Genomic DNA, 24,836 nt, shown 5'->3' with positions numbered 1-24,836 from the left:
GTGTACAAGAAAGATATAGTGGAGCTGGAGAGGGTTCAAAGACGGGAAACCAGGGTAATACGGGGAATGGGAGGACTACAGTACCCAGAAAGTTATTTAGTTTAGACAAAAGAAGGCTTAGAGGCGACCTAATAACTAATCTAATGTATAGATGTTTCAGGGGACAGTACAGAGATCTCTCATATGATGTACTCCTATACCCAGGACTGTATCTATAACAAGGGGGGAAACCTCTGCGTCTTAAGGAAAGAAGGTTTCTACACCAGCACAGACAGGGATTCCTTACTGTAAAAGCAGTGAGACTATAGAACTCTCTTCTGGTCATGGTGAACTCTGTAAAAGAGTTCAAAAGGGGTCTGGATACATTTATGGACAGTAATATTGCTGGTTATAGATTCTAGATTTATAGGGACAGAATGTTGATCCGAGAATTTATTCTGTTTGCCATATTGGAGACTGGTAGGAATTTTTACCTCTAGTATGAGTTTTTTTTTGCCTTCCTCTGGTTCAACTGAGTTGGGACTCATTAGGGCTTTAGGTTGAACTTGATGGTCTTTTTTTCAACCTTATGAACTAAGTTAACAGCAAAAGGTGTGTGCTAACACACAGGGCCGCCATCAGGGGGGTACAGCCCGGGCCATGTCAGGGGGCGTTATGTGAAGGGCCCACATCAGGGGGCGTTATAATGTATGGGGGAAATGTAAGGGGGCGTTATAATGTATGGGGGAAATGTAAGGGGGCGTTATAATGTATGGGGGAAATGTAAGTGGGCGTTATAATGTATGGGGGAAATGTAAGGGGGCGTTATAATGTATGGGGGAAATGTAAGGGGGCGTTATAATGTATGGGGGAAATATAATGTGTGGGGGAAATGTTGGGGCCCAATACTATACAGTACTGGGGCACAGAAGGGACTACTTTATGGAGCAGTGTAATACATATAGGGGGTTTGTATAGAGGTGAGGACTTTGCTGTAGTGAGGAGCCTATAATGTTTGGCAGATTCGGTGAAGAAGAGTTGTGATCGGAAGTAATCTTCATGATGACCCAGGACAGATGGAGAAGAGAAAAGGGAACGACTCCGATCAGAGAAGACGCCCCTGTGAGTATGTAACTATAATGACTTATAAGGTCTGCAGACCCAGTGTAGAGCTCAGATCTACTCCTATATAGGGGTTATTGATCTTTTGTATATTGGTTTTTATTCAATATAGCAACAATATAGCAGTGTTAGTCATTGGTAATGGTAGTGGTCATGGTGTGGCGAAATTATATTAGTCTCTTGCAGGGGTGTGGAAATTTTATAAAAAAAACTACTTGTCCATGGGACTAAAATTGAGCAAAATCTACTTGTCCCTCATGACGATCCACTTGTCCGGCCAATTTTCGCTTTTATGCTCTAATTTTTTCCTCCTAGCCCTATAATGGCCATAATTACCTACTATAATGACACCTTTTAATTTTTCAATAACACATTCTCTGAACCAAAAAAAAAATAATAATATATATATATATATATATATATATATATATACACACACACATATTTTTATATATATATATATATATATATATATATATATATATATATATATATATATATATATATATATATATATTAAGGGAAGTGAAATTGAAATAGTAAAAGATAATTTTGCAGATTTGGTGGTTTTCTTTTCTGCGCCATTTACCTTGTGGTTGAGGTAACATGTTAGTTTTATACTTTAGGTCGCCTGATTACAGCAGTACCTGATTTGTATCGTTTACATCATGTTTTACTAATTCTGAACTTTTTCAAAATTTTTTACTTGCCGTTTTTTAACCCCTGTAGCTTTATTTTTTTCCACATACCAGGCTGTATGAGGGCTCATTTTTTGCGCCATAATCTGTTTTTTGTATCGGTACCATTTTGATATTGATCTGACTTTTTAATCGCTTTTTAACTTTTTTTTTTTGGGATATTATGAAAATTGCAAATCTGTGGTTTGGTATCTTTTTTACATTTACCGTACGGGATACATAATGTTATATTTTAATAGGTTGTACAATTACGCACGAAGCGATACCAAATATGTTTATTTTTATTATGTTTGCATGTTTTATACAGGAAAAGGGGGTGATTTGAACTTTTAACATGGAAGGGGTTAATGCAGCGGTCTTCAAACTGTGGCCCTCCAGATGTTGCAAAACTACAACTCCCAGCATGCCCGGACAGCCAACGGCTGTCCTGGCATGCTGGGAATTGTAGTTTTGGAACATCTGGAGGGGCACAGTTTGAAGACCACTGGGTTAATGTGTGTCTTTCAAACTTTTATTAAAACTTTTTTTATTTTTTTTATTTTTTTACACTTTATTACACTTATAGGAGGAATCATTAGATTCCTCAGACAGATGAATAGAGATCTATTGAACTCTATTCATCTTTGTGCTCTGTGATCCATTGATAGAGCCTAGTCCAGCCAGAATCTATCAATGACAGAGCCGGGACAGCAGGGAACAGAGGTAAGCCCTCCGGGTACCTCCATAGTGGATCGCCCCCCTGCGATCGCGCTGCGGGGGGCGATCCACCCCACTAGACCACCAGGGAGCATTCACATCTCCCTTTAGACGCCGCGGCGATCTAAAGGGTTATTAGCCAGCCGCGGCGATCGCCGCATGCTGGCTCTCAGCGGCTGCCCCCGGCTACTGAGAACAGCCGGGGGCTGCAGAGTATGGAGCGGGCAGAAATCTCGAGCCCGCTCCATACTCCCCTGTGAGCGCCGCATGCATCTCCCCGTGCAGACGCACCTCCTCCCCTCAACTCTCCGAAGCTACAGCTGGGGGGAGTGAAGGAATAGGACGCAGGTCTGCACTGGGAGCAAGAAGCCACGCCCCCTCATCTCCCCCCCGCACGTGTACAGAGCAGGGGAGAGAAGACCGATACACAGCTTCTCATCCCCCTTGCTCTGCTTCGGAGGACACAGGTTTTTACAGCCAAGGGCTGCAAAGTATGGAGCGGGCAGGAGTCGGGAGCCCGCTCCATACTCTGCAGATCGCCGCCGCACTTGTCAGGTCCGGCCCTGCTTGCCTGAAGCCGGGCTAAGGGCCGGACAAATTCACCTGCCCGGCGCCCAAAACTGCTAGTCTCGGGCGATGGAGGCAGGGAGGAGGGGGCAGGGCTTAATCGCGGCACCCGCACTCAGCCGTATAGGGGAACCGTATTTAATGCATGTCTATGAGCCGACTGGAGTGAACCGCAGCCTCCGGTCGGCTGCGTTTTCGGCCATATGCGGTTTCCCGACCGCAGGCAAAAACGTGGTCGACCGCGTGTGTGTGATGTTCTTAACCAATTGTAAATATAACAATGTCCTATGGATTTACCTTATATAAAAAGATCGAAGGTTCATTATATGGGACAAATACTTTTGTTTTGCAGTTTCTACAGTTCAACCCCTTTCACTCAGGGGAATTGTACCAGTGTCTGCTCAGCAATCATGCCCCCTTCCGTAGGCTTGCATTGAGGGGCGGACCTTGACGTCACACGCCGGCGTAGGCGTGACTTCACACGCCGCCCACCCTGTAGTCGCCAGTAATCAGTCCCGGAGCGAGCACGCTCCGGGGACTGATTACAAACGGGGTGCCGCGTGCATGATCCCGGGGGTCCCCAGCGGCGGGACTCCCGCGATCAGGCATCTTATCCCCTATCCTTTGCATAGGGGATAAGATGTTTAACCCCTTAAGGACCAATACAAATAAACCTGTACGCCCCTGAAAGACCAGGCCTGTTTTTTCAAATCGGGGATGTCTGTCTTTATTAGAGAATAACTCTGGTAACGTTTTGCCAATCACGATAATTCTGACATTGTTTTTTTGTCACAAGTTGTCCTTCATGTACATAGTAAAAGTACGCCGATATCATTTGTATTTTTTTTTTATAATGCAAAAAATCATGAAATTTTTACAAAAAATTACGATTTTTTGCTATTTTAACACTAATAGGGTGCATATATTTATACATACTGACCAAATAGTTTATAAAACTTATACTTTCAGATGTCTACTTTATTTTGACGTCATTTTTTTTAGTTTTTAATTAACATTTTAAATTAGTTAGAAGCCTAACAATTTAACTTGAAATTTAGAAAATTTGAAAAGTACATCTTTTTTTGTGTGCTATGCAAGGTTTGCAGAAATTAAAAGGTATTAGAACATAGGAACACCCCCCAAATGACCCCATTTTAAAAACTAGACCCCTTAAGGTATTCGCTAGGGGGTACAGTGAGTATTTTAACACCATAGTTTTTTGGCAGAAATTATTACAAAGTCAGTGTTAAAAATGCGAAATTTGCAATTTTTCACAAATGCATCATTTGGGGGGCATATTTTTTGTACATCACTTCTGATATTGAAAGAAATGCACCCTATATTTTATTTAGCTGCTTGTCCCATGTTCGGAAATACCCCCGCTTTGGCCATATATGATTCCTTGGCCGCGTGGTAGGACTCAGAAGGAGAGGAGCGCCATTTGGCTTTCAGGGCAGAACAGTACCCCCACCCCCACAAGTGACCCCATTTATATACCGCACTCCTACAAGTTATTGGCTGCACCAGGGACCTCTCTGATTAGGCCTTGGTCGGCTGGCAGTATAACGCGTCTGTCTGTGACAGTTAAGGCTCCTGATGGATATATCCGCCATGTTGTGGGAATAAGCACCCGCTCATGGCGAATATATCCATCACTGCTGCGGCTGGGTAGCTCAGTGTTGTCCGCTCATGACTGCTGGCGGGAAATCCGCCGCTATGAGTGGACACACAAAGCTACCCAGCCGCAGCAGGGAGCTCATTACCGTGACTGCTGCATAATGTGTAGGATCACATGGGGGACATCCGCAGCATATTACATGCTGTGGATGTCCGCCAATGCGATCCTACACATTATGCATTTTTTTTTTATTAGATTCATTTAATAAATGTATTTTATATATATATATACATATATATATATATATATATATATATATATATATATATATATATATATAAATATATAAATATAAATATATATATATAAATATATTTTTTTTTTTTTACACTTTTATTACATTTTTATTTATTTTTACACTTTTTAATGCTTTGGAATACTTAGTATTCCAAAGCATTATAGTTATATGCTGCCTGACAGTTTTCACTAGCAGGCAGCATATTAGGACGTGCCTCTGGCACGTCCTTTCAGGCAATACCCAGGGCAGACCTGGGGGTCTTTGTAGGACCCCCGGCTGCCCAGGTATGAAGCAGCACCCCGCGATCGCGCTGCGGGGTTCTGCAGAGGAGACAGAGGGAGCCCCCTCCCGGCTGTAAGGGTTAAACTGCCGGGAGTGAAGTGAACTTCACTCCCGGCAGTGCGGCAGGTCCCGGCCAGCCGCGGACACACACAGCACCCCGCGATCGCGATGCGGGGTGCTGCAGGAGTGACAGAGGGAGCTCCCTCTGTCATAACACTTACAGCCCGCGGTCACTTCCGACCGCGGCTGTAAGGGTTAAAACTGCCGGGACCGAAGTTTACTTCGGTCCTGGCAGTGCAGCAGGGTCCCGGCTGTGTGATACAGCCGAGTCCCTGCCGCGATCTCGTGGGTGCACTGGGCAGCACCCACGAGAATAACGGACGAGTATAGACGTCCAGGTGCGGGAACGCCCGCCAACAGGACGTCTATACTCGTCCGTGGTCGTTATCGGGTTAAGCCACCGGAGAACCCCTTTAATTCTAGTACTCGCCGATACCAAGTAGGAGTACTTTTATTATAAAGGGAGTCTGACACCAGGGTGATTGCATTGCTTACCGTGCTGATGTGGGTTTCTTATTGTGTACAATGGAGGCGGCTGCTGTAGTATGAGCCCATATTTATCTCTTCTCCACTGGGCAGATAAGTGAATTTGCATTGGCGGCGAGACCAATGTCTCCCGAGCGAATGCGCTGATGATCATTTTGCTTATGATCACATGGTGAACCGGGTCACCTGCACTATCTACCTATAAATTCTAGTTGGTGCAGGTGACTCTGCTGTAAAATTGCATTTAATAGTAGGTAGTATCTTGTAGGTAGTATAGATAGTTGCATACATTAGACAGCAGAATGCCCCCTTGTAGCCAGCAGGGTCCCCCTGTAGACAGCAGCCCTCACCCGTAGACAGCAGGACCCCTTAGTAGTTGCTCACTGTTGGGTGTCACCGCTCTGCTGCCCCATTCTCCGGTTCGGATCACTGCCGCAGCCCTGTTCTGCCGTCCTCATAATGGCGCCTTATGGAGGAGCATGTGACATACACAACACTGTGCTTCCTCCGTAGCGTTAAACTGGGCTCAGTGGAGTGACGTGTAGGTCACATGCTCCTCCATAAGACGTCATTATGCGGACAGCGAGGCAGAGGCATTGATCCAAACTGGGCAGCGGAGCACTCCACCAGATATCAGATTTGGTATTGGGGACATTAGACATTACATTGTAGTAGTGTGTCATTTCTTTAGTGTTTTCACATGAAAAGATGTGAGGGTGTACTTGCTTATGTGAAATACTGTAGTTTGCTGCCTGGGTTCGGTGTGAAGTCTTAGCAGCAGGTGTGAAGTTTACATTATGATTTTAGGTAAATTTTTTTCTCTAATATATTGTCTGCATTTATTTTCAGGTCAAAAATGTGAATTCCAGGATGCTTATCTCTTACTTAGTGAAAAAAAGATATCCAGTGTGCAGTCAATAGTACCTGCACTTGAGATTGCAAATGCACATCGCAAACCCTTGGTTATAATTGCTGAAGATGTTGATGGGGAAGCTTTAAGTACCCTAGTTCTCAACAGGTGAAGATAAATCTCACACTTATGAAAATATTCTTTCTCTAATAGGTTTGCTAATAAACTGCTAAATTGTCAGTCATTAACACTGCACTGTACCATTTTGAGTTTCATTTGTGCCTAAGGTTGCTATCAGTTCTCCTTAATCATTTCCCACCCCATGATGTACGAGTATGTCCTAGGGGGAAACAGCTTTGGAGCACAATCCCCCTCCGTATGCGGTGCTGGTTTCATTGGCCAGGAGTCCCCACTGCTGGACTTTGTACTGTGCAGTGGTTTAAATTGCGCGCAGACACACAGTTAACCTCTAACCACTTCCCTCTCCTTTTCCCATTTTCAAAATAAACTAAATAAAAACAAGAATTTCATTTCATATTGCCAATGGGGGAGATTTATCAAAACCTGTGCAGAGGAAAACTTGCCTAGTTGCCCATAGCAACCAATCAGCTCGCTTCTTTCATTTTTATGTAGACCTGTGTAAAATGAAAGAAGCAATCTGATTGGTTGCTATGTGCAACTGGGCAAGTTTTTCTCTGCACAGGTTTTGATAAATCTCCCCCAATATGTTTTGCTTTTCCTGCTGTGGAACAATCTTGCTTGCAGATTTGACCACATTTCCATTGAGACAGGTTCCCATTAAATTGGTATTGCAAAGATTATATTGGTGGCTGTGTTCTTTTAGTGAATTTATTAAACTTTTCAAATGCATTACTTTTTCTTAAATGTGTTTATACCCCCCAAAAAAAGGTCAGCTCTGAAATGACCTATTGTTGTTGTTGCTGTCTTTTCCCTGTGCTCTCTTTAGCACCAGGCGAGCGGGTGCAAACAAGAGCTCGGTACTAGTTTTCACTAAGTACCCAAATCTGAGTCCTTACACCCAGCCCCCCCCCCCCCCCCCCCTTCAGTAAGCACTCTGCTGTGACAGTAGCAGAGGTTCTCTACTGTAAGTTTGCTCAACTCTAGGCCGGAGGTTTCCAAAAAATACTTTCATTGATTTTTTTGTGCATTATGTCATGGTTTCAAATAGTATTCTGTGTTTTTTTTTTTTTTTTTTTTTTTTTTTTTTAGGTTAAAGGTTGGTCTTCAAGTGGTCGCTGTGAAAGCCCCAGGTTTTGGAGACAACCGGAAGAATCAGTTAAAGGATATGGCAATTGCTTCTGGTGGAGTTGTGAGTTGACAAAATTTGGACTTGTGCATTATTATTATTAATTATTTATTTTTTAACTCTTCTTTCCCCCCCCCTCTCTACCGAAACCCATCCTGCAGACACATGTGATGTAGTTTTTAACCCCTTAAGGATATGGCCCATTTTGACCTTAAAGGGGTACTCTGGTGGAAAACAATTTATTTTAACTGGTTCCTGAAAGTTATACAGATTTGTAAATGACTTTTATTTAAAAAAAATATTAATCCTTCCTGTGCTTATAGGCTGCTGTTTATTACACAGAAAGTTCTTTTCTTTTTAGAATTTCTTTTCTCTGTCCACGGACAGAGGTGTCAGCAGAGAGCACTGTGGACAGAGAAAAGAAATTCTAAAAAGAAAAGAACTTTCTGTGTAATAAACAGCAGCCTATAAGCACAGGAAGGATTAATATTTTTTTTTAATAGAAGTGATTTACAAATCTGTTTAACTTTCTGGCACCAGTTGATTTTAAAAAAAAATTATAATTCCACGGGAGTACCCCTTTAACCACAAAGGGACCCAGGGCGTACAGGTACGCCTTCGGTCCCTGGTACTTAAGGACCCAGGGCGTAGCTGTACGCCCGTGGGAATTTCGGACCGGGGTGACTGCTGATATCTATCAGCAGGCACCCCGCGCAAATGCCCAGGGGGATAATCAGACCCCCCATGTCGGCGATCGGCGCAAATCGCTACTGAATTCACAGCTGCAATTTGCGCCGATTCCAGGTCTACGGTGACCCGGTATATAAGGGGGATCGCGGTTGTCCATGGCAACCACGATCCCCCTGAAGGGATAGGAGTGAGGTGGCAGGGGTGCCACCCCTCCTATCCCTGCTATTGGTCGTCAGAAGCAACGACCAATAGCAGATCGGGGGCGGGGGGTTTACTTTAGTTTTCCCCTTCCTGCCCACCCACAATAGACGGGGCAGGACGGGGAAACCGACAGAGGACCGGGCGCTGAAGTCCACTTACCCATTGGCGACGGCTGCGATCGGGACGGGGATCGGAGGAAGAAGAGGATGGCGTTGCGACTCTCTGGATCCTATGGAATCCAGTGAGTTGCCTAGCAACATCCGGAGGGCTGCAATCTGAGACCACTATACAGTGGTCTCTATACTGTTACCCTCCACATGTTGCAAAACTACAACTCCTAGCATGCCCACACAGCAAATAGCTGTGTGGGCATCCTGGGAGTTGTAGTTTTGCAACATCTGGAGGGCTACAGTATAGAGTCCACTGTATAGTGGTCTCAGACTGTAGCCCTTCAGATGTTGCAAAACTGCAAATCCCAGCATGCCCAAACAGCTGTCTCGGCATGCTTGGAGTTGTAGTTGAGTTCCTCCAGCTGTTGCATAACTACATGTCCCAGCCAGCCCTTCAGTGATCAGTACATGCTGGGAGTTGTAGTTTTGCAACAGCTGGAGGCACACTGGTTTGGAAATACTGAGCGAGATAACTGAAGGTTTTCCAACCAGTGTGCCTCCAGCTGTTGCAAAAGTACAACTCCCAGCATGCATGGTCTGTCAGGGTACTATTACACTGGAGTTTAGCAATAGCTGGAGGCACCCTGTTTGGGAATCACTGGCGTAGAATACCCCTATGCAATCCTCAAATGCGCATGGCGCTCTCTCTCACTTCGGAGCCATATCCTATTTCAAGGAAACAGTTTAGGGTCACATATGGGGTATTTCTGTACTCGGGATAAATTGCACTTCAAATTTTGGGGGGCTTTTTTTTCCTTTTACCCTTTATGAAAAGGAAAAGTTGGGGGCTACACCAGCCTGTTAGTGTAAAGTTTTTTTTGTTTTTGTTTTTACACTAACAGGCTGGTGTTGCCCCATACTTTTTATTTTTACAAGCGGACCCCCAAAATTTGTAACGCAAATATGGAATTACCCCATATGTGAGCGTAAAATGCTCTGCGGACGCACAACAAGGTTTAGGAGTGAGAGCGCACTATGTACATTTGAGGCCTAAATTGGTGATTTGCACAGGGGTGAATGTAAAGTGCTCTGCGGGCGAACTACAATGCTCAGAAGAGTGAGCGCCATTTTGATTTTGAAGAGAAAATTTGTCCGGAATTGAAGGCCGCATGTGTTTACAAACCCCCCATAGGGCCAGAACAATCGACCCCCCCCCCCCACATGTGAACCCATTTTGGAAACTACACCACTCACAGAATGTAATAAGGGGTACAGTGAGCATTTACGCCCCACAGGTGTCTGACAGATTTTTGGAACAGTGATCCGTGAAAGTGAAAAATTTTATTTTTCATTTGCACAGCCCACTGTTCCAAAGATCTGTCAAACACCAGTGTGATGTAAATACTCTCCGCACCCCTTATTAAATTCTGTGAGGGGTGTAGTTTCCAAAATGGGTTTACATGTGGGGGGTCCATTGTTCTGGCCCTATGGGGGTTTGTAAACACATGCGGCCACAAAATGAGATCACATGGAAGGGGGTCCACTGTTCTGGCACCACGGGAGGCTTTGTAAACGCACATGGCCCCCGACTTCCATTCCAAACAAATTATCTTTCAGAAAGCTCAATGGCACTCCTACTCTTCTGAGCATTGTAGTTCGCAAGCAGAGCACTTGACGTCCACACATGGGGTATTTTCCTACTCAGAGGAAATGGGGTTACAAGTTTTGGGGGTAATTTTCTCCTATTACCCCTTGTAAAAATGTAAAATTTGGGGGGAAAAAACTGCATTTTAGTGAAAAACTTTTTTTTTTCATTTACACATCCAACTTTAACAAAAAGTCGTCAAACACCTGTGGGCTGTTAAGGCTCACTGTACCCCTTGAGGGGTGTTGTTTCCAAAATAGTATGCCATGTGGGTATTTTTTGCTGTTCTGGCATCATAGGGGCTTTCTAAATGTGACATGCCCCCCAAAAACCATTTCAGAAAAACTCACTCTCCAAAATCCCATTGTCACTCCTTCCTTTCTGAGCCCTCTTCTGCGCTCGCCGATCACTTGACATACACATATGAGATATTTCCTTACTTGAGAGAAATTGGGTTACAAATTTTGGGGGGGCTTTTTCTCCTATTACCACTTAAAAACTGGGTCTACAAGAACATGCGAGTGTAAAAAATGAAGATTTTGAATTTTCTCCTTCACTTTGCGGTTATTCCTTTTAAACACCTAAAGGGTTAACACACTTACTGAATGTCATATTGGATACTTTGAGGGTTGCAAGTTTTATAATTGGGTCATTAGTGGGGTATTTCTAAGATGAAGGCCCTTCAAATCCACTTCAAAACTGAACTGGTCCCTGAAAAACGTCGATTTTGAAATTTTTTGGGGAAAATTGCTGCTGAGCTTTGAAGCACTCTGATGTCTTCCAAAAGTAAAAACATGTCAACTTTATCATGCAAACATAAAGTAAACATATTGGCCCTCATTTACTAAGAGTGTCGGGTTTATCTCTAAGTGTTTCTTCATTTACTCCGTGTATTTTTCTCCCTGATTTACTAATGTGTTGGACGGGGGAAAAAATTGTCGCACAGGTTGGAAATTGTGTCGAAGGGTAAATTGTATATATGCCCCCAGCACAGCGCTGGATGGATCATATACCCACTGCAGCGCGCGTGTGTGTGTTTTTATTTATATATATATATATATATATATATATATATATATATATATATAATATATAGACACACACCCCTTAGCGTGTGTGTGTGTGTATATATATATATATATCTCCCCCGCACAGCGCTATCATATACCCGTGTATATATATATATATATATATATATATATCCCACGCACGGCCCTATCATATACCCCCCGCAGCGCATGTTATATATATCACTGCGCATCTATATACATATGCCTCTGAAGCGCTATCAATGACTAATTCAGTGGTCTCCAACTTGCGGACCTCCCAGATGTTGCAAAACTACAGCTCCCAGCATGCAGGGACAGCCGTTGGCTGTCCGGGCATTCTGGGAGTTGTAGTTTTGCAACATCTGGAGGTCCGCAGCTTGTCAATGATAGCGCTTCAGAGGCATATGTATATAGAAGCGAAGTGGGGACCAGACATATAGCGTTATCTGGTCCCCACTTCGCTTCTATACACAGTCCTCAGCAAAAAAATCTATCTCAGAATCAGAATGAAAGGTTAAAGCATCCCAGAGTTATTAATGCTTGAAGTGACAGTGGTCAGATGTTCAAAAAATGGCCGGGTCCTTAAGGTATATTTGGGCTGGGTCCTTAAGGGGTTAAGGACCAGGGAGCAAGGGTGTACCTGTACGCCCTTCGTCCCCAAGAGGTTAAACTACATTGGTCCCAGTACAGATCCCTGAGGAACCCTACTGGTAACAAGACCTTGCTCTGAATATATACCATTGACTACAACCCTCTGTTAACAAAAAGACGATGGACTTCCAGCTCCTCCAAATGGTATGGGAAACATGGCTAAAACATAACTTTTACTGTGATCATTAAAATTCCATGGATGTCAACGCAAAAATAAAGATAAAATTGCTACATAACCGATGCGTTTCGAGCTGTACCCAGCTCTTAGTCGTGGCAGTGGGTATATGGCATTATGCCCATATTTATACTTGTAGCAACAAGCATACATCCAACCAAACGGAGGTGACGCAATCTGATACCACGTGGATCCATCAACCTTCACAAAATGCCAGAAAACGTGGACTGGAATAATGTCCAGGATTGAACAACAATATAGTATAACAATATACCTGCATCCATAGTTAGCGTATATATTATGTGTGTTCAGAAAAATGACATTCAAGGATTCAGTATCGCATATTGTGAGGGATCAGTGTGAGTATAAGAAACCATGCACATGGAAAGAGATTACATGGAAAGAGATCATGAGTAATACAATAAAATATAATGCATAGTGTGAACATGCTAATATGCACTGAGCCACACCCGAGCCGGGTGAATAGATGCAGTGAAGTAATGCATAGTGATATAGTGGAGCTGGAGAGGGTTCAAAGACGGGCAACCAGGGTAATACGGGAAATGGGAGGACTACTGTACCCAGAAAGATTAGAATTAGGGTTATTTAATTTAGAAAAAAGGCTTAGGGGAGACCTAATAACTATGTATAAATATATCAGGGCACAGTACAGAGATCTTTCCCATTATCTATTTATACCCAGGACTGTATCTATAACAAGGGGGCATCCTCTAGGTGTAGAAGAAAGAAGGTTTCTACACCAGCACAGATGGGGGTTCTTTACTGTAAGAGCAGTGAGACTGTGGAATTCTCTCCCGGAGGAGGTGGTCATTCATGGTGAACTCTGTAAAAGAATTTAAAAGGGGTCTGGATGCATTTTTGGAGAGTAAGAACATTGCTGGTTTTGTATATTAGATTTATATGGACAGAATGTTGATCCAGGGATTTATTCTGACTGCCACTGCCTCTAGTATGAGGTTTTTTTTTGCCTCCTCTGGATAAACTGAGTAGGGACTCATTAGGGTTATAGGTTGAACTTGATGGACTCTGGTCCTTTTTCAACCTTATGAACTATGTTACTAGTTGCCAGTTAGCTGTGAAGTATAATGCAAACTATGGATGCAGGTATATTGTTATACTATCCTATATTGTTGTTAAATCCTGGACATTGATCCAGTCCACACTTTCTGCCATTTTGTGAAGGTTGATGGATCCATGTGTTATCAGATTCGTTACCTCTGTTTGGTTGGATGTATGCTTGTTGCTACAAGTATAAATATGGGCGTAATGGTATATTCCCACTGCCACGACTAAGAGCTGGGGATAGCTCCAAATGCGTCAGTTATGTAGCGTTTTTATCTTTATTTTTGTGTTGACATCCATGGAATTTTAATGATCACAGTAAAAGTTAGGTTTCAGCCGTGTTGTTACCCATACCATTTGGAGAAGGTGGAAGTCCATCGTCTTTTTGTTTCCAATGTCTGGGAGTCGGCCCGCTCTGATCTTTCAAACATGAATTTGCCTCTGGTGTGGAGAGCTGATGTATCCATATTTTTTTCTACAACCCTCTGTTGTCTGTCACTCAGCCACTGCCTAATCCTCTCAACAATATGGGAGTCCAAGCTCAATGACTGCATTTTATTGATAAGTCTTCTATGTTGGACAGTGTCAGAAGCCTTACTAAAATCTAGATATGCAGGGGGCGTGGTCTGCATGGCTGACTGAGAGAACATGCGGACACGGAGTTCCTCCCATCCTGTGTCCAAATCCTGTTAATATCCCTACCATCCTGCATTTTTTGGGCTGCTCCCCCTCTGTGTGACCCCTGCTACCTTTGGGCCCCCTGTGGTGGCTTTATTGGAAGGATCGGTGGAGTTTGGAGAGCACGCCGCAGCCTGTGGTGTCCTGGGCCGCAAAGCCTGTGGCCCTCCGTGACTGATTTTGCACCGGAGTTCCCGCTGCACTCCTGGAGAAGCAGAAGTTGTACTCACTGGACCCGTGACCTCACCGCTACAGCTTCTGGTTTCTGGTCCCGGCGGTGATGGCTGGGGAAGTCGGGAATCCGGCCCGCTGCGGTCCTGGGACGGCGTTCTGACACGGCCCTCCGCGGCTTCCGGTCCGGGCCTTGACTGGCGGAGAGGGGGATCCTGTGCAGAGGAGCGGTGGCGGCTGGATTCTTCTGTGGCCTCCGGGATCCTGGCGCGTCTGCTTCTGATCCGCTGGTCGGGACTGTGCTGTCGGTGTAGAGGAGAGGCTGCACTACTGCCGGAGTTGCAGGGGCTCTTGCTGGAGTCCCTGCTCAGTCAGTCTGTGAATACGGCTCTGTGCAGGGGGGAGTGGGATGGACTGCCACATTGGGGGAGCAGGTGGAGAGAGCTCCTGGACACCTGGATTGCTAAACATACGGGGGGCTTGTTGATACATTGAAGGGGGCTATTGGTGCTACCCCACTGAACTGCCACTGAACCTTGGAGGAGCCCCCCTCTGGCCTGCACATTATACCTGGGATTGAGTCTCCCTGGGTGGTTGAAGGTGCTCCCTGATCCCCCTTTTCTTCATCACCTACCTTCTACCCTTGCTCCTGGAGCCTCTGTTCTTCGTTCTCCCCCCCCCCCCCCCCCCAGCTCCCCGCCCACTGAAGCGGTGCTGAACTGTGCCAAGGATCTGTCCAGTTGAAGAGAAATCAGGAATTCATATCATATTTTGTGTTTCTACTATTACATTGACTGTCCATAGCTATGGTCCGGAGAAATAAGGAGGGTGCGTGCGGGTCCCTCACAGCAGGGGGCCGGTGGGTCTTCCTCATCTAGGAATACATTAACGCTACAACAGGAGGTTGCAGCAAAGTTGGAGAGGTTTGCACTAAGACAGCCATCCCCTGATTCACCGGACCGTGAGGAGGGCCCTCTTCCTATGGCCGATGTGGGAAATCCCATTGGCCCGCTGGAGGACTATGATGCTTTTATGCAGGCTTCTGCTGTGGAATCACATGTGTCACTGCCTAGTACCCCTCCTGTCTGGTGTGATGGCTGCTGCCCCGACTGTGCCTGCAGCTGAACATTCTCTGGCTGCAGTTTTTGCAGAAATACAAAGATGTAACTCTACCCTCTCTCAACTGACTGCTCAGGTGGGCACTGTGCAGTCTGCTATGTCCTTAATGCGTCAAGATTTGCAAAAAGTGACGGAGCGCACCTCTGCTGTGGAGGGCTGGATTAGTGATGTGGAGGATACTGTGGTGCCTTTAGTCCGGGACTCTACTAGACACGGTCAAGACATAGCTATGCTCAAAGCTATAGCAGATGATCTGGAAAATCGTCTGCGCCGTAATAATGTGCGGATAATAGGCCTGCCTGAAAAGTGTGAGGGCCGTACACCAACGGAGTACATGGAAACCTGGCTCAAGGAGGTGTTTGGTGCTGGCAATCTGACCCCTCTCTTTGCTGTGGAGAGGGCCCATCGAATTCCCATGAGGCCATTCCCTCCAGGCGATCCGCCCATATCTATGCTAGTGAAACTTCTACACTACCGTGACAGAGACTTAGTACTTAAACTGGCTAGAGACAGCTGGTGACTGTAGATAACCAGGTTATTTCTTTTTTTCCGGACTTTTCAGCAGAGGTGCATAAGAAACACGCCTCCTTCATGGATGTTAAAGAGACTGCACTCCCTGGATTTACAATACTCTATGCTGTACCCTGCTAGGCTGTGGGCGGTTGCTCTGGGAACCACCCATTTCTTCAAGGGAGTGGATGGACACACATGAGGCTCAATTGCGCCGGAGGGCCAGGGGAGGCTCACCGGACCCTGCTCCGGACTGAACATGTGCCATGATATCTTCTGTGGAACCTATATAGAATATTGTTAATAGTTGGTTTTCTTTTTAGGACTACCACTCTCTGATTGAGGATATGTGCCGCTGTTTGGGTTGGGGGTTGGGGGGGGGGGGGGGGTTGGGGATGTGGAGTTTGAACTATCTCTGATACTGCATATTATCACTTGTTTTGATCCTCTGGGGAGGAGGGGTCTTCTGAGTTGGGATATACTGATATGTGTTCATAAGGGATATGTTAGCTAATGTTACTTTGCAGGAGTGCTCTTTCAGCATGTTTGGAAATGCTTGGTTTGGCTGTCTGACTGGTTGCGATGTACACTCACCTTATATACTTATCCTGGTATATTTTCTGGCTGTGTCTGAAGAGTATTGGTGACTGGTGTGGGCATGTTTGCGCTCCTGGATGTCGCGTGCCGCGGCGCTTAGTGTGGTTGTGTCAGTGTGTTGAGTCTGGGTGTTGGTCTGTTTTCAACAGTTTATTGGTTTGGTTTTCCGTCTCTCCCTCCACTGCTACGTGCTCTCAAAGAATGCTCCCTATAAGTGTACTCCTGAACCTAATGAGTATGTTTGTTGCTTTTGGGGCCGATACCTACTTCTTGATGCATGATGGCGATCTTTAATTTGGAATGTTAGGGGGATGGGTGATGTGTCAAAACGCTATGCTATTTTTAATGCGGTGAGACATTTTCAGCCTGCTATATTATGTCTTGCTGAGACCCATCTGACGGGGGCCACCACTAAGGTTCTTCATAGAGCCTGGGTTGGTCACTCATTCCATTCTACTTTTCCCCCCACGTCTCCACGACAGCACCCATGAGATTATCTCCTCCTCCTGATTGGGACAGGAAAAAACACTGGGAGGTTAAATTCCCCACCCCTTCCTGTCCACACCAGTGTTTTTTCCTGTCCCTGTCAGGGAAGGAGCTGAGAGGTGCAGGGGGGTTTCTGACTCTCCTGCATGAAGAAATGAAGGTCCTTACCGGGGCCTTGCGGACTCGGGGTGTGAGCATAGCACACCCCCTGTCTTTTTCTCCCCGTCGTCCGGTCCTCTCTGTAGGTCCGCTCCGGGAGCATGGAGGCGGAGGGATACCGCGGGAGCACCGTATAGTGTACGGGTCTCTGTACGCTCTCCTTCAGCAGTCTCTGCCTTCAGCGAGGAGTTCTCTCCTCGCGCGAGCGCTTCTAGTTCTATTTCTTCCGGCCGGGCATGCTGGCGTCTGACGTCACTTCCAGGCCACGCTCGGGCGGGGAATTTGAATCTGGAGACAGGCTTTTTTTTCCTATAAGAAGCCACTCTCCCAGATGGAAGCTGATCTACCTGATTCCAGCGTTGGATAATACAAGGCTGCATCATGAGCTCACCTGCAAAAGTTCCAGATTCTCCAGTGATCCCAGGATCCGTGAGTACTGAGGGCCTATGGGTTCGCCATGGCCTATCTTCATTGCATGGTGTTTTATCCTTCTCTTCCTTGTATTTGCAGGGAGACAAGGATTCTGCAGGTTCTTCGGTTAAACCGAAAAAATCAAAACCTAAGAAAGGTGTTATTTGCTATAAGGAGTTTCCTGAATCTGCTTCTAAACCTCTGTGTAAATCATGTATTGCATCAGTAGTAAAAGATGACTCTCCAACTCTTATGCAAGAAATTAAATCCATGATTCATTCAGAGATACTCTGCATTGGCCTCTTTTACACCTGTTACCTCTGTGGCTCCTACTACTTCGGTTAATGCCTCAGCTGTAAAAAAGAATAAAATGGTGTCTTTTTGGATTCTGAAGAAAATGTGTCTCCAGAATTGGACGAAGGAGAATTTGTGGAAAATCCTAATGAAGAGGAAGATTGCTCTTAGAAAAAATTCTTGTTTAATTCTGATGATATAGACTCCTTAATTAAGTCTGTCCGTACTACCTTGAATTTAGAGGAAGTTCAGGAGACTAAGTCTATCCAGGATGACTTTTTTGGAGGCCTAGGAGACAGGAAACCCTTTACTTTCCCTGTTCATACAAATTTGCATAAAATTATTATAGATGAATGGGCTAAGCCAGAAAAGAATGCCTTTATTCCTAGGGGTCTAAAAAGGCGTTATCCCTTTGATGTTACAGACTCTACTACCTGGGACACAATACCATTAGTAGATATCCCGGTTGCTAAAGTTGCAAAGCGTACCTCTCTGCCTTTCGAGGATGCTACACAACTTAAAGATCCAATGGATAGAAAGGCAGAGAGTTGGCTTAAAAGGTCCTGGGAGGCTGCTTCCTCACTGTTATGCCTAGTATAGCCTCTACCTGTGTAGCAAGGACTTTAGGTTTGGTTAAACCAGTTGGAATACCACCTCCAGTCTAATACACCTAAGGACCAGATTTTGGAATCCTTACCTCTGCTTAAGATGGCATCTAATTTTGTTATCAGATGCCTCTGCAGAATCGGTAAAACTTGCTTCTCGTACTTCTGTTTTGTCCATTACCACTAGGCGTGTACTGTGGTTAAAATCTTGGTCGGGAGACATGACTTCTTCAAAAAGTAAACTCTGCTCCCTTCCTTTTCATGGAAAATTTTTGTTTGGTCCAGAGTTGGATTCTATTCTGGAAAAAGCAGCAGACAATAAAAAGGATTGCCCCTGTATCGCCCATCATTATGCACAGAGCGAACTCTCTCCGTGCAGTAATGACAGCGGGGTGCTGCACATCTGACCACTGTAACGTCAAGCATTAATAACTCTGGGATGCTTCTACTTTTCCGTCTGATTCAGAGAGCGTTTCTCGTGACATATCTTACTTTATGGTAGTGGTAAAATTTCGTCGATACTTGCATTATTTCTTGGTGAAAAATTCCAAAATGTTATGAAAAATTAGAAAAAGTTGCATTTTTTTTTTTTTTACTTTGAAACTCTCTGCTTATAAGGGAAATTGGCATCCCAAATAAATTTTATATATTGATTCACATATACAATAGGCCTACTTTATGATTGCATCATAAAGATGACGTGTTTTTACTTTTGGAAGACCTCAGAGGGCTTCAAAGTTCAGCAGCAATTTTCCAATTTTTCTGCAGGGACCAATTCAGTTTTAAAGTGGATTTGAGGGGCCTTGATATTAGAAATACCACATAAATGACCCCATTTTAAAAACTGCATCCCTCAAAGTATTGAAAATGACATTCAGTAAGTGTGTTAACCCTTTAGGTGTTTCACAGGAATAGCAGCAACGTGAACACTTGCATGTTCTTGTAGACCCAGTTTTTTAATTTTTACAAGGGGTAAAAGGAGAGAAATCACCCTAAAATTTGTAACCCAATATCTCTAGAGTAAGGAAATATCTTGTGTGTATGTCAAGTGCTCTATGGGTGAACTAGAGGGCTCAGAAGGGAAGGAGCAACAATGGTTTTTGGGAGGCATGTCACATTTAGGAAGCCCCTATGGTGCCTGAACAGCAAAAAAAAATAAAAAATACATGGCATACTATTTTGGAAACTACACCCCTCAAGGAACGTAACAAGGGGTACAGTGAGCCTTAACACCCCACAGGTGTTTAACGACTTTTCGTTAGTCGGATGTGTAAATGAGAAACCCCATGTGGATGTAAAGTGCTCTGCTGGCGCACTAGAATGCTCAGAAGAGAAGGAGCACCATTGAGCTTTTAGAGAGAGAATTTTGTTTTAATAGAAGTGGGGGCGGAGCCCATTGTTCTGGCACTATTGGGGCTTTGAAAACACACATGACCTTCAATTCTGGCCAAATTTTTTCTCCAAAAGCCCAATGGCGCTCCATACATAGTGACATAGTTAGTAAGGTTGAAAAAAGATATACGTCCATCAAGTCCAACCTTCTCTTCTGAGCATTGTAGTTCGCCCGCTGAGCACTTTACATCCACTTATGGGGTATGTTTTTACTCAGAAGAAATGGGGTTACAAATTTGGGGGGTCCTTTTTTCCTATTTTCCCTTGTGCAAATGAAAAATGTAGGGTTAGATCAGCCTTTTAGTTGAAGAAAAAATTCATTTTCCCATCCAACTTTAACGAAAATTCGTCAAAGACCTGTGGGGTGTTAAGGCTCAATATACCCCTTGTTACATTCCGTGTGGGGTTTAGTTTTTTGGGGTCACACGTGGGTATTTTTTTTGCATTCGTCAGAACCACTGTAAAATCAGCCACCCCTGTGCAAATCACCAATTTAGGCCTCAAATGTACATGGTGCGCTCTCACTCCTGAGACATGTTGTGTTTCCGCAGAGCATTTTACGTCCACATATGGGGTATTTCCGTACTCAGGAAAAATTGTTACAAATTTTGGTGGTCTTTTTATCCTTTTACCTCTTGTGTAAATAAAAACACCAGCATGTTAGTGTAAAAATTTGCTTTTTTTACACGAATAGGCAGGTGTAGACCCTAACTTTTCCTTTTCATAAGGGGAAAAAGGAGAAAAAGACCCCCCAAAATTTGTAACTCAATTGCTCCCAAGTACGGAATTACCCCATGTGGCCCTAAACTGTTTCCTTGAAATAAGACAGGGCTCTGAATTGAGAGAGCGCCATGTGCATTTGAGGACTGATTTAGGGATTGCATAGGGGTGGACATAGGGGTATTCTACGCTGTGATTCCCAAACAGGGTGCCTCCAGCTGTTGCTAAACTTGCTTCTCAGCATAATTTCAAATACTAACAGGTTGTTAGTATACATTTTGATCAAACAGTAACAGCCCACTTGCCATGTCAAGGCCACCTAGTCAGAGCGGGTCCCTAACACTGTCGTAGCGATTGGCTGCGACCACTGCCTCCAACACCAAGCCCACTGCTGCCCGACCAAGCCCCCACCTCCGGACCACACGACCCCACAGACAAAACATCACAGCAACAATGGCCGTACAGAGCACTACACCAGTGTGAACACCTACCATGTGCTCCCTGCCAGAGGGCTGGGAGAATTCTAGAAGGAAACCCAAAATATATACTAACAACCTTTTTAGTTTTTTATATTATGCTTGAGAAGCAAGTAGATCAAGATACAAATTGTGGATGTGCGGCTATGTTTTTTTCTCTATTTTTTTGTTTAACTTATTTTTTTTATTGCCATCATGACAAAGTACGTTTTGATTATTAGAAGGTGAGAAAGGAAAAAAAATAATAATTCATGTGTCCTCAAGGGGTAATGTTAGTAGCATCCGGGAAGTATTGTGTTAGCAGGGAGAAAAGTCTGAAGCTAGGAGCAAAGTGCATATCACGGGGGCTAATAATGAGTAAAGTAATGGAGATTGTGCAACTTTTAAAATTCAAGATAAGTTTATGTATAATAGTGTAAATTATTTTTTTAGGTATTTGGAGAAGAGGGTTTAAGTTTGAATATTGAAGACATTCAGCCACATGACTTTGGAAAAGTGGGTGAAGTAATTGTTACCAAAGATGATACAATGCTTCTAAAAGGAAGAGGAGACCATGCTCAAATAGAGAAACGAATTCAAGAGATTTACGAGCAATTAGAAACTACAAATAGTGAATATGAAAAGGAGAAGTTTAATGAAAGGCTGGCTAAGCTTTCTGATGGTGTTGCTGTTCTGAAGGTAATTCCTGACCAATGTCTGTATCTTTTCTTTGTACCTGACCACCTTCCCTTATTTGTTTTAGTGTAAGGGATTTCTGAATTTACTTAAGTAGCTGGAGTGATTTTTATACTTCTAACCTGTACATATTAAACCTTATTTGTACAATAGTATTAAAATCATTTATGCAATTTTGTATTCACATTATAACACTCCCATTATACAGTATCTTGCATGAGTACATTCAAATTTTTTATATTTTACCCACCATATTTTATCCATGCACAGATCCACCAACCAATTGGTGTTTGCTATAGCCCATCTTTCTGCTTCAGTACACGTGTCACAGAAGTAAACAGACTCACTCCCAGCATTCGCTCTGAGGATGATCATTGACAAGCCAGGAGAGTGCACAGAGCCCTGCATATCCCACCAACAATTCCTGTGTTTCATCTCCACACAGTCGCTGGCTGACAAACTGTAAATACAGCTGGGAAAGGACATAAGGGGCTATAAGCATAATAACTTATAGTTCATAAGGTTTAAAAAAAAAAAAGACCAGAGTCCATAAAGTTCATCCTATAATGCTAATGAGTCCCTATGGAGTTGATCTAGAGGAAGGCAAAAAAAACTCACTCCAGGTAAAAATTTCTTCCCGACTCCAAATATGGCAGTCCCTATAAATCTAGTATGCATAAACAGCGATGTTGTTATTCTCCAAAAAGGCATCCAGACCCCCTTTTGAACTCTTTTACAGAGTTCACCATGACCACCTCTGCTGGGAGAGAATTCCACAGTCTCACTGCTCTTACAGTAAAGAACCAGTCTGTGCTGGTTTAGAAACCTTCTTTAGTTAGTACTAGAGATGAGCAAACTTGCAGTAAATTCGATTCGTCACGAACTTCTCGGCTCGGCAGTTGATGACTTTTCCTGCATAAATTAGTTCAGCTTTCAGGTGCATCGGTGGGCTGGAAAAGGTGGATACAGTCCTAGGAGACTCTTTCCTAGGAATGTATCCACCTTTTCCAGCCCAGCGGAGCACCTGAAGGCTGAACTAATTTACGCAGGATAAGTCATCAACTGCCGAGCCGAGAAGTTCGTGACGAATCGAATTTACTGTAAGTTCGCTCATCTCTAGTTAGTACATTTCAAAATGCCTTTGAATATCTATTCAAAAACATTCAAAATTATAGTAAAAATTTAAGGTTTTCTGAATATTTTTCCATCCTACATACTGTTTTTATTAGTAAAACCTTTTCAACCTGCCAATTTGTACTTCTTCCTTAATATTACTGCTAATACCTTACATTCTAGTGTTGTTTGAAAATTAAGAATTGATGTAGCTGGAGATATTGTCGCAGCAATTGTTTAGTCAGGACAGTTTTTGTGTGTTTTTTTTTTTTTTTTTATAAATTTGATTATTTTCTTAGCAGATATACCGCATATCCAAAATCATTCAAAATTATAGTAACCATTTACAGTTTTGTTCACATTAATGTTTTTGCATCCTACATACTGTTTTTGTTGGTAAAACCTTTTCAACCTGACAATTTGTACATACATATACCGACCTACCCCACCTCAGATGGTGCGGGAAAGAAAAGGGGGGGGGGGGGGGGACTGATTAGTTTAAATACTTTCACAGCTAAAGACATATGCAGTGTTCTGTTAAATCATATTTTTTAATACGACAGGTTGGTGGTACGAGTGATGTTGAAGTCAATGAAAAAAAAGACAGAGTAACCGATGCATTAAATGCCACACGAGCTGCTGTTGAAGAAGGCATTGTTTTGGGAGGTGGTTGTGCTTTATTACGTTGCATCCCAGCGCTGGATTCTTTGACCCCATCAAATGAAGATCAGAAAATAGGTATTTGATTTAACCCCTAGAGGACACAGAACATACCTGTACACCCTTGCTGTCTGGTGCTTAGCGCACCAGGATGTACAGATACATCCTGAGACCTATCCGGATTATGAAGCGAGCTCAGGAGCTGCGCTTTCTTCATAGACTGTGAGTCCCGGCTGCTGTCAGTATCTGAAGTATTAATATGGAGAATGGAGGCATACAGAGATTCATCAGACAACCTGCAACGCGATTGCAGGATCCAGTGGCCTTCTGGCAGATTATAGAAGTAGAATGCAGACAACACTGATCAGCGCTAGGTCTGTGCATACCACTGAACTGTGTCAGCAATCAATAATAAAAAAGAATGCAAACATCCTTTTAATTGTACTGACCCACAAAATAAAGGTACTGTTTCATTTTTAAATTGCACTTAATGGCAAAAAAAAAAAAAAAAAAAAACTCCTCAAAAGTTGCAAAATTTCCTTTTTTAATTTTTTTTATTTTTTTTTTCAAATTTCTCCCCACAAATTTTTTTTGGGTTTTATGGTAAAATAAAAGGTGTCATTGCAAAGTACAATTGATTTAGCAAAAACAAGTTTTCATGTTGTACTGTAGATGAATAAATAATTATGGCTCTCAAAAGACTAAGAGAAAAAAGCAAAAATGCAACAATTAAATTGGCCGTGTCCTCAAGGCCAAAATGAGCTTTGTCCTTTACCGTTTAAAGGAAAATGGTCCACAGTTCATCTGCACTATAACCCGATACACTGGGTTATAGTGCGGGTGAACAGGAGACCGATGTGGGGTCTTCGACTGCTATACCTACCTGCAATCTGGAGCCCTATCCCCCGATAGTTCCCCCCCCCCCCTCTTCCAATGTTCTCCTGCGCTTTGAGGCGGGCCCGCCTTTTCTATTACTGTTGCGCTTAAAAAAAATCACAAACTTTTTAACCAAATTAGTACGTTTAAGATCCCCCTATTTTGAAGACCTATAACGTTTTCATTTTTCTGTATAAGCGGCGGTTTGAGGGCAAATTTTTTGTGCCGTGATCTGTACTTTTTATTGATACCATATTTGCTTATATAAAACTTTTAATACATTTTTTTATTTTTTAAATAAAAATGTTGAACTTTTTTTTTTTTTTACGTTCACGCCGTTCACCGTACGGTATCATTAACATTTTAT

General features: G+C 43.5%; 1 protein-coding gene across 1 annotated transcript in view; it reads left to right on the top strand.

Moving 5' to 3' along the window:
- The window catches only part of HSPD1 (heat shock protein family D (Hsp60) member 1), a 224,534-nt gene that overhangs the window by 176,704 nt on the left and 22,994 nt on the right, over window positions 1–24,836 (top strand). Inside the window, exons 6-9 of the mRNA XM_056536660.1 lie at window positions 6,656–6,824; window positions 7,887–7,986; window positions 21,578–21,823; window positions 23,497–23,671. Coding sequence (XP_056392635.1) covers window positions 6,656–6,824; window positions 7,887–7,986; window positions 21,578–21,823; window positions 23,497–23,671 — 690 coding nt within the window. The remainder of the gene's footprint in view (window positions 1–6,655; window positions 6,825–7,886; window positions 7,987–21,577; window positions 21,824–23,496; window positions 23,672–24,836) is intronic.

Source organism: Hyla sarda, chromosome 8 (genome assembly GCF_029499605.1).
Source record: "Hyla sarda isolate aHylSar1 chromosome 8, aHylSar1.hap1, whole genome shotgun sequence".
Classification (NCBI taxonomy): Eukaryota; Metazoa; Chordata; class Amphibia; order Anura; family Hylidae; genus Hyla; species Hyla sarda.
Note: the sequence above shows the minus strand (reverse complement) of the source record. Positions and strands in the feature narration are given on the sequence as shown.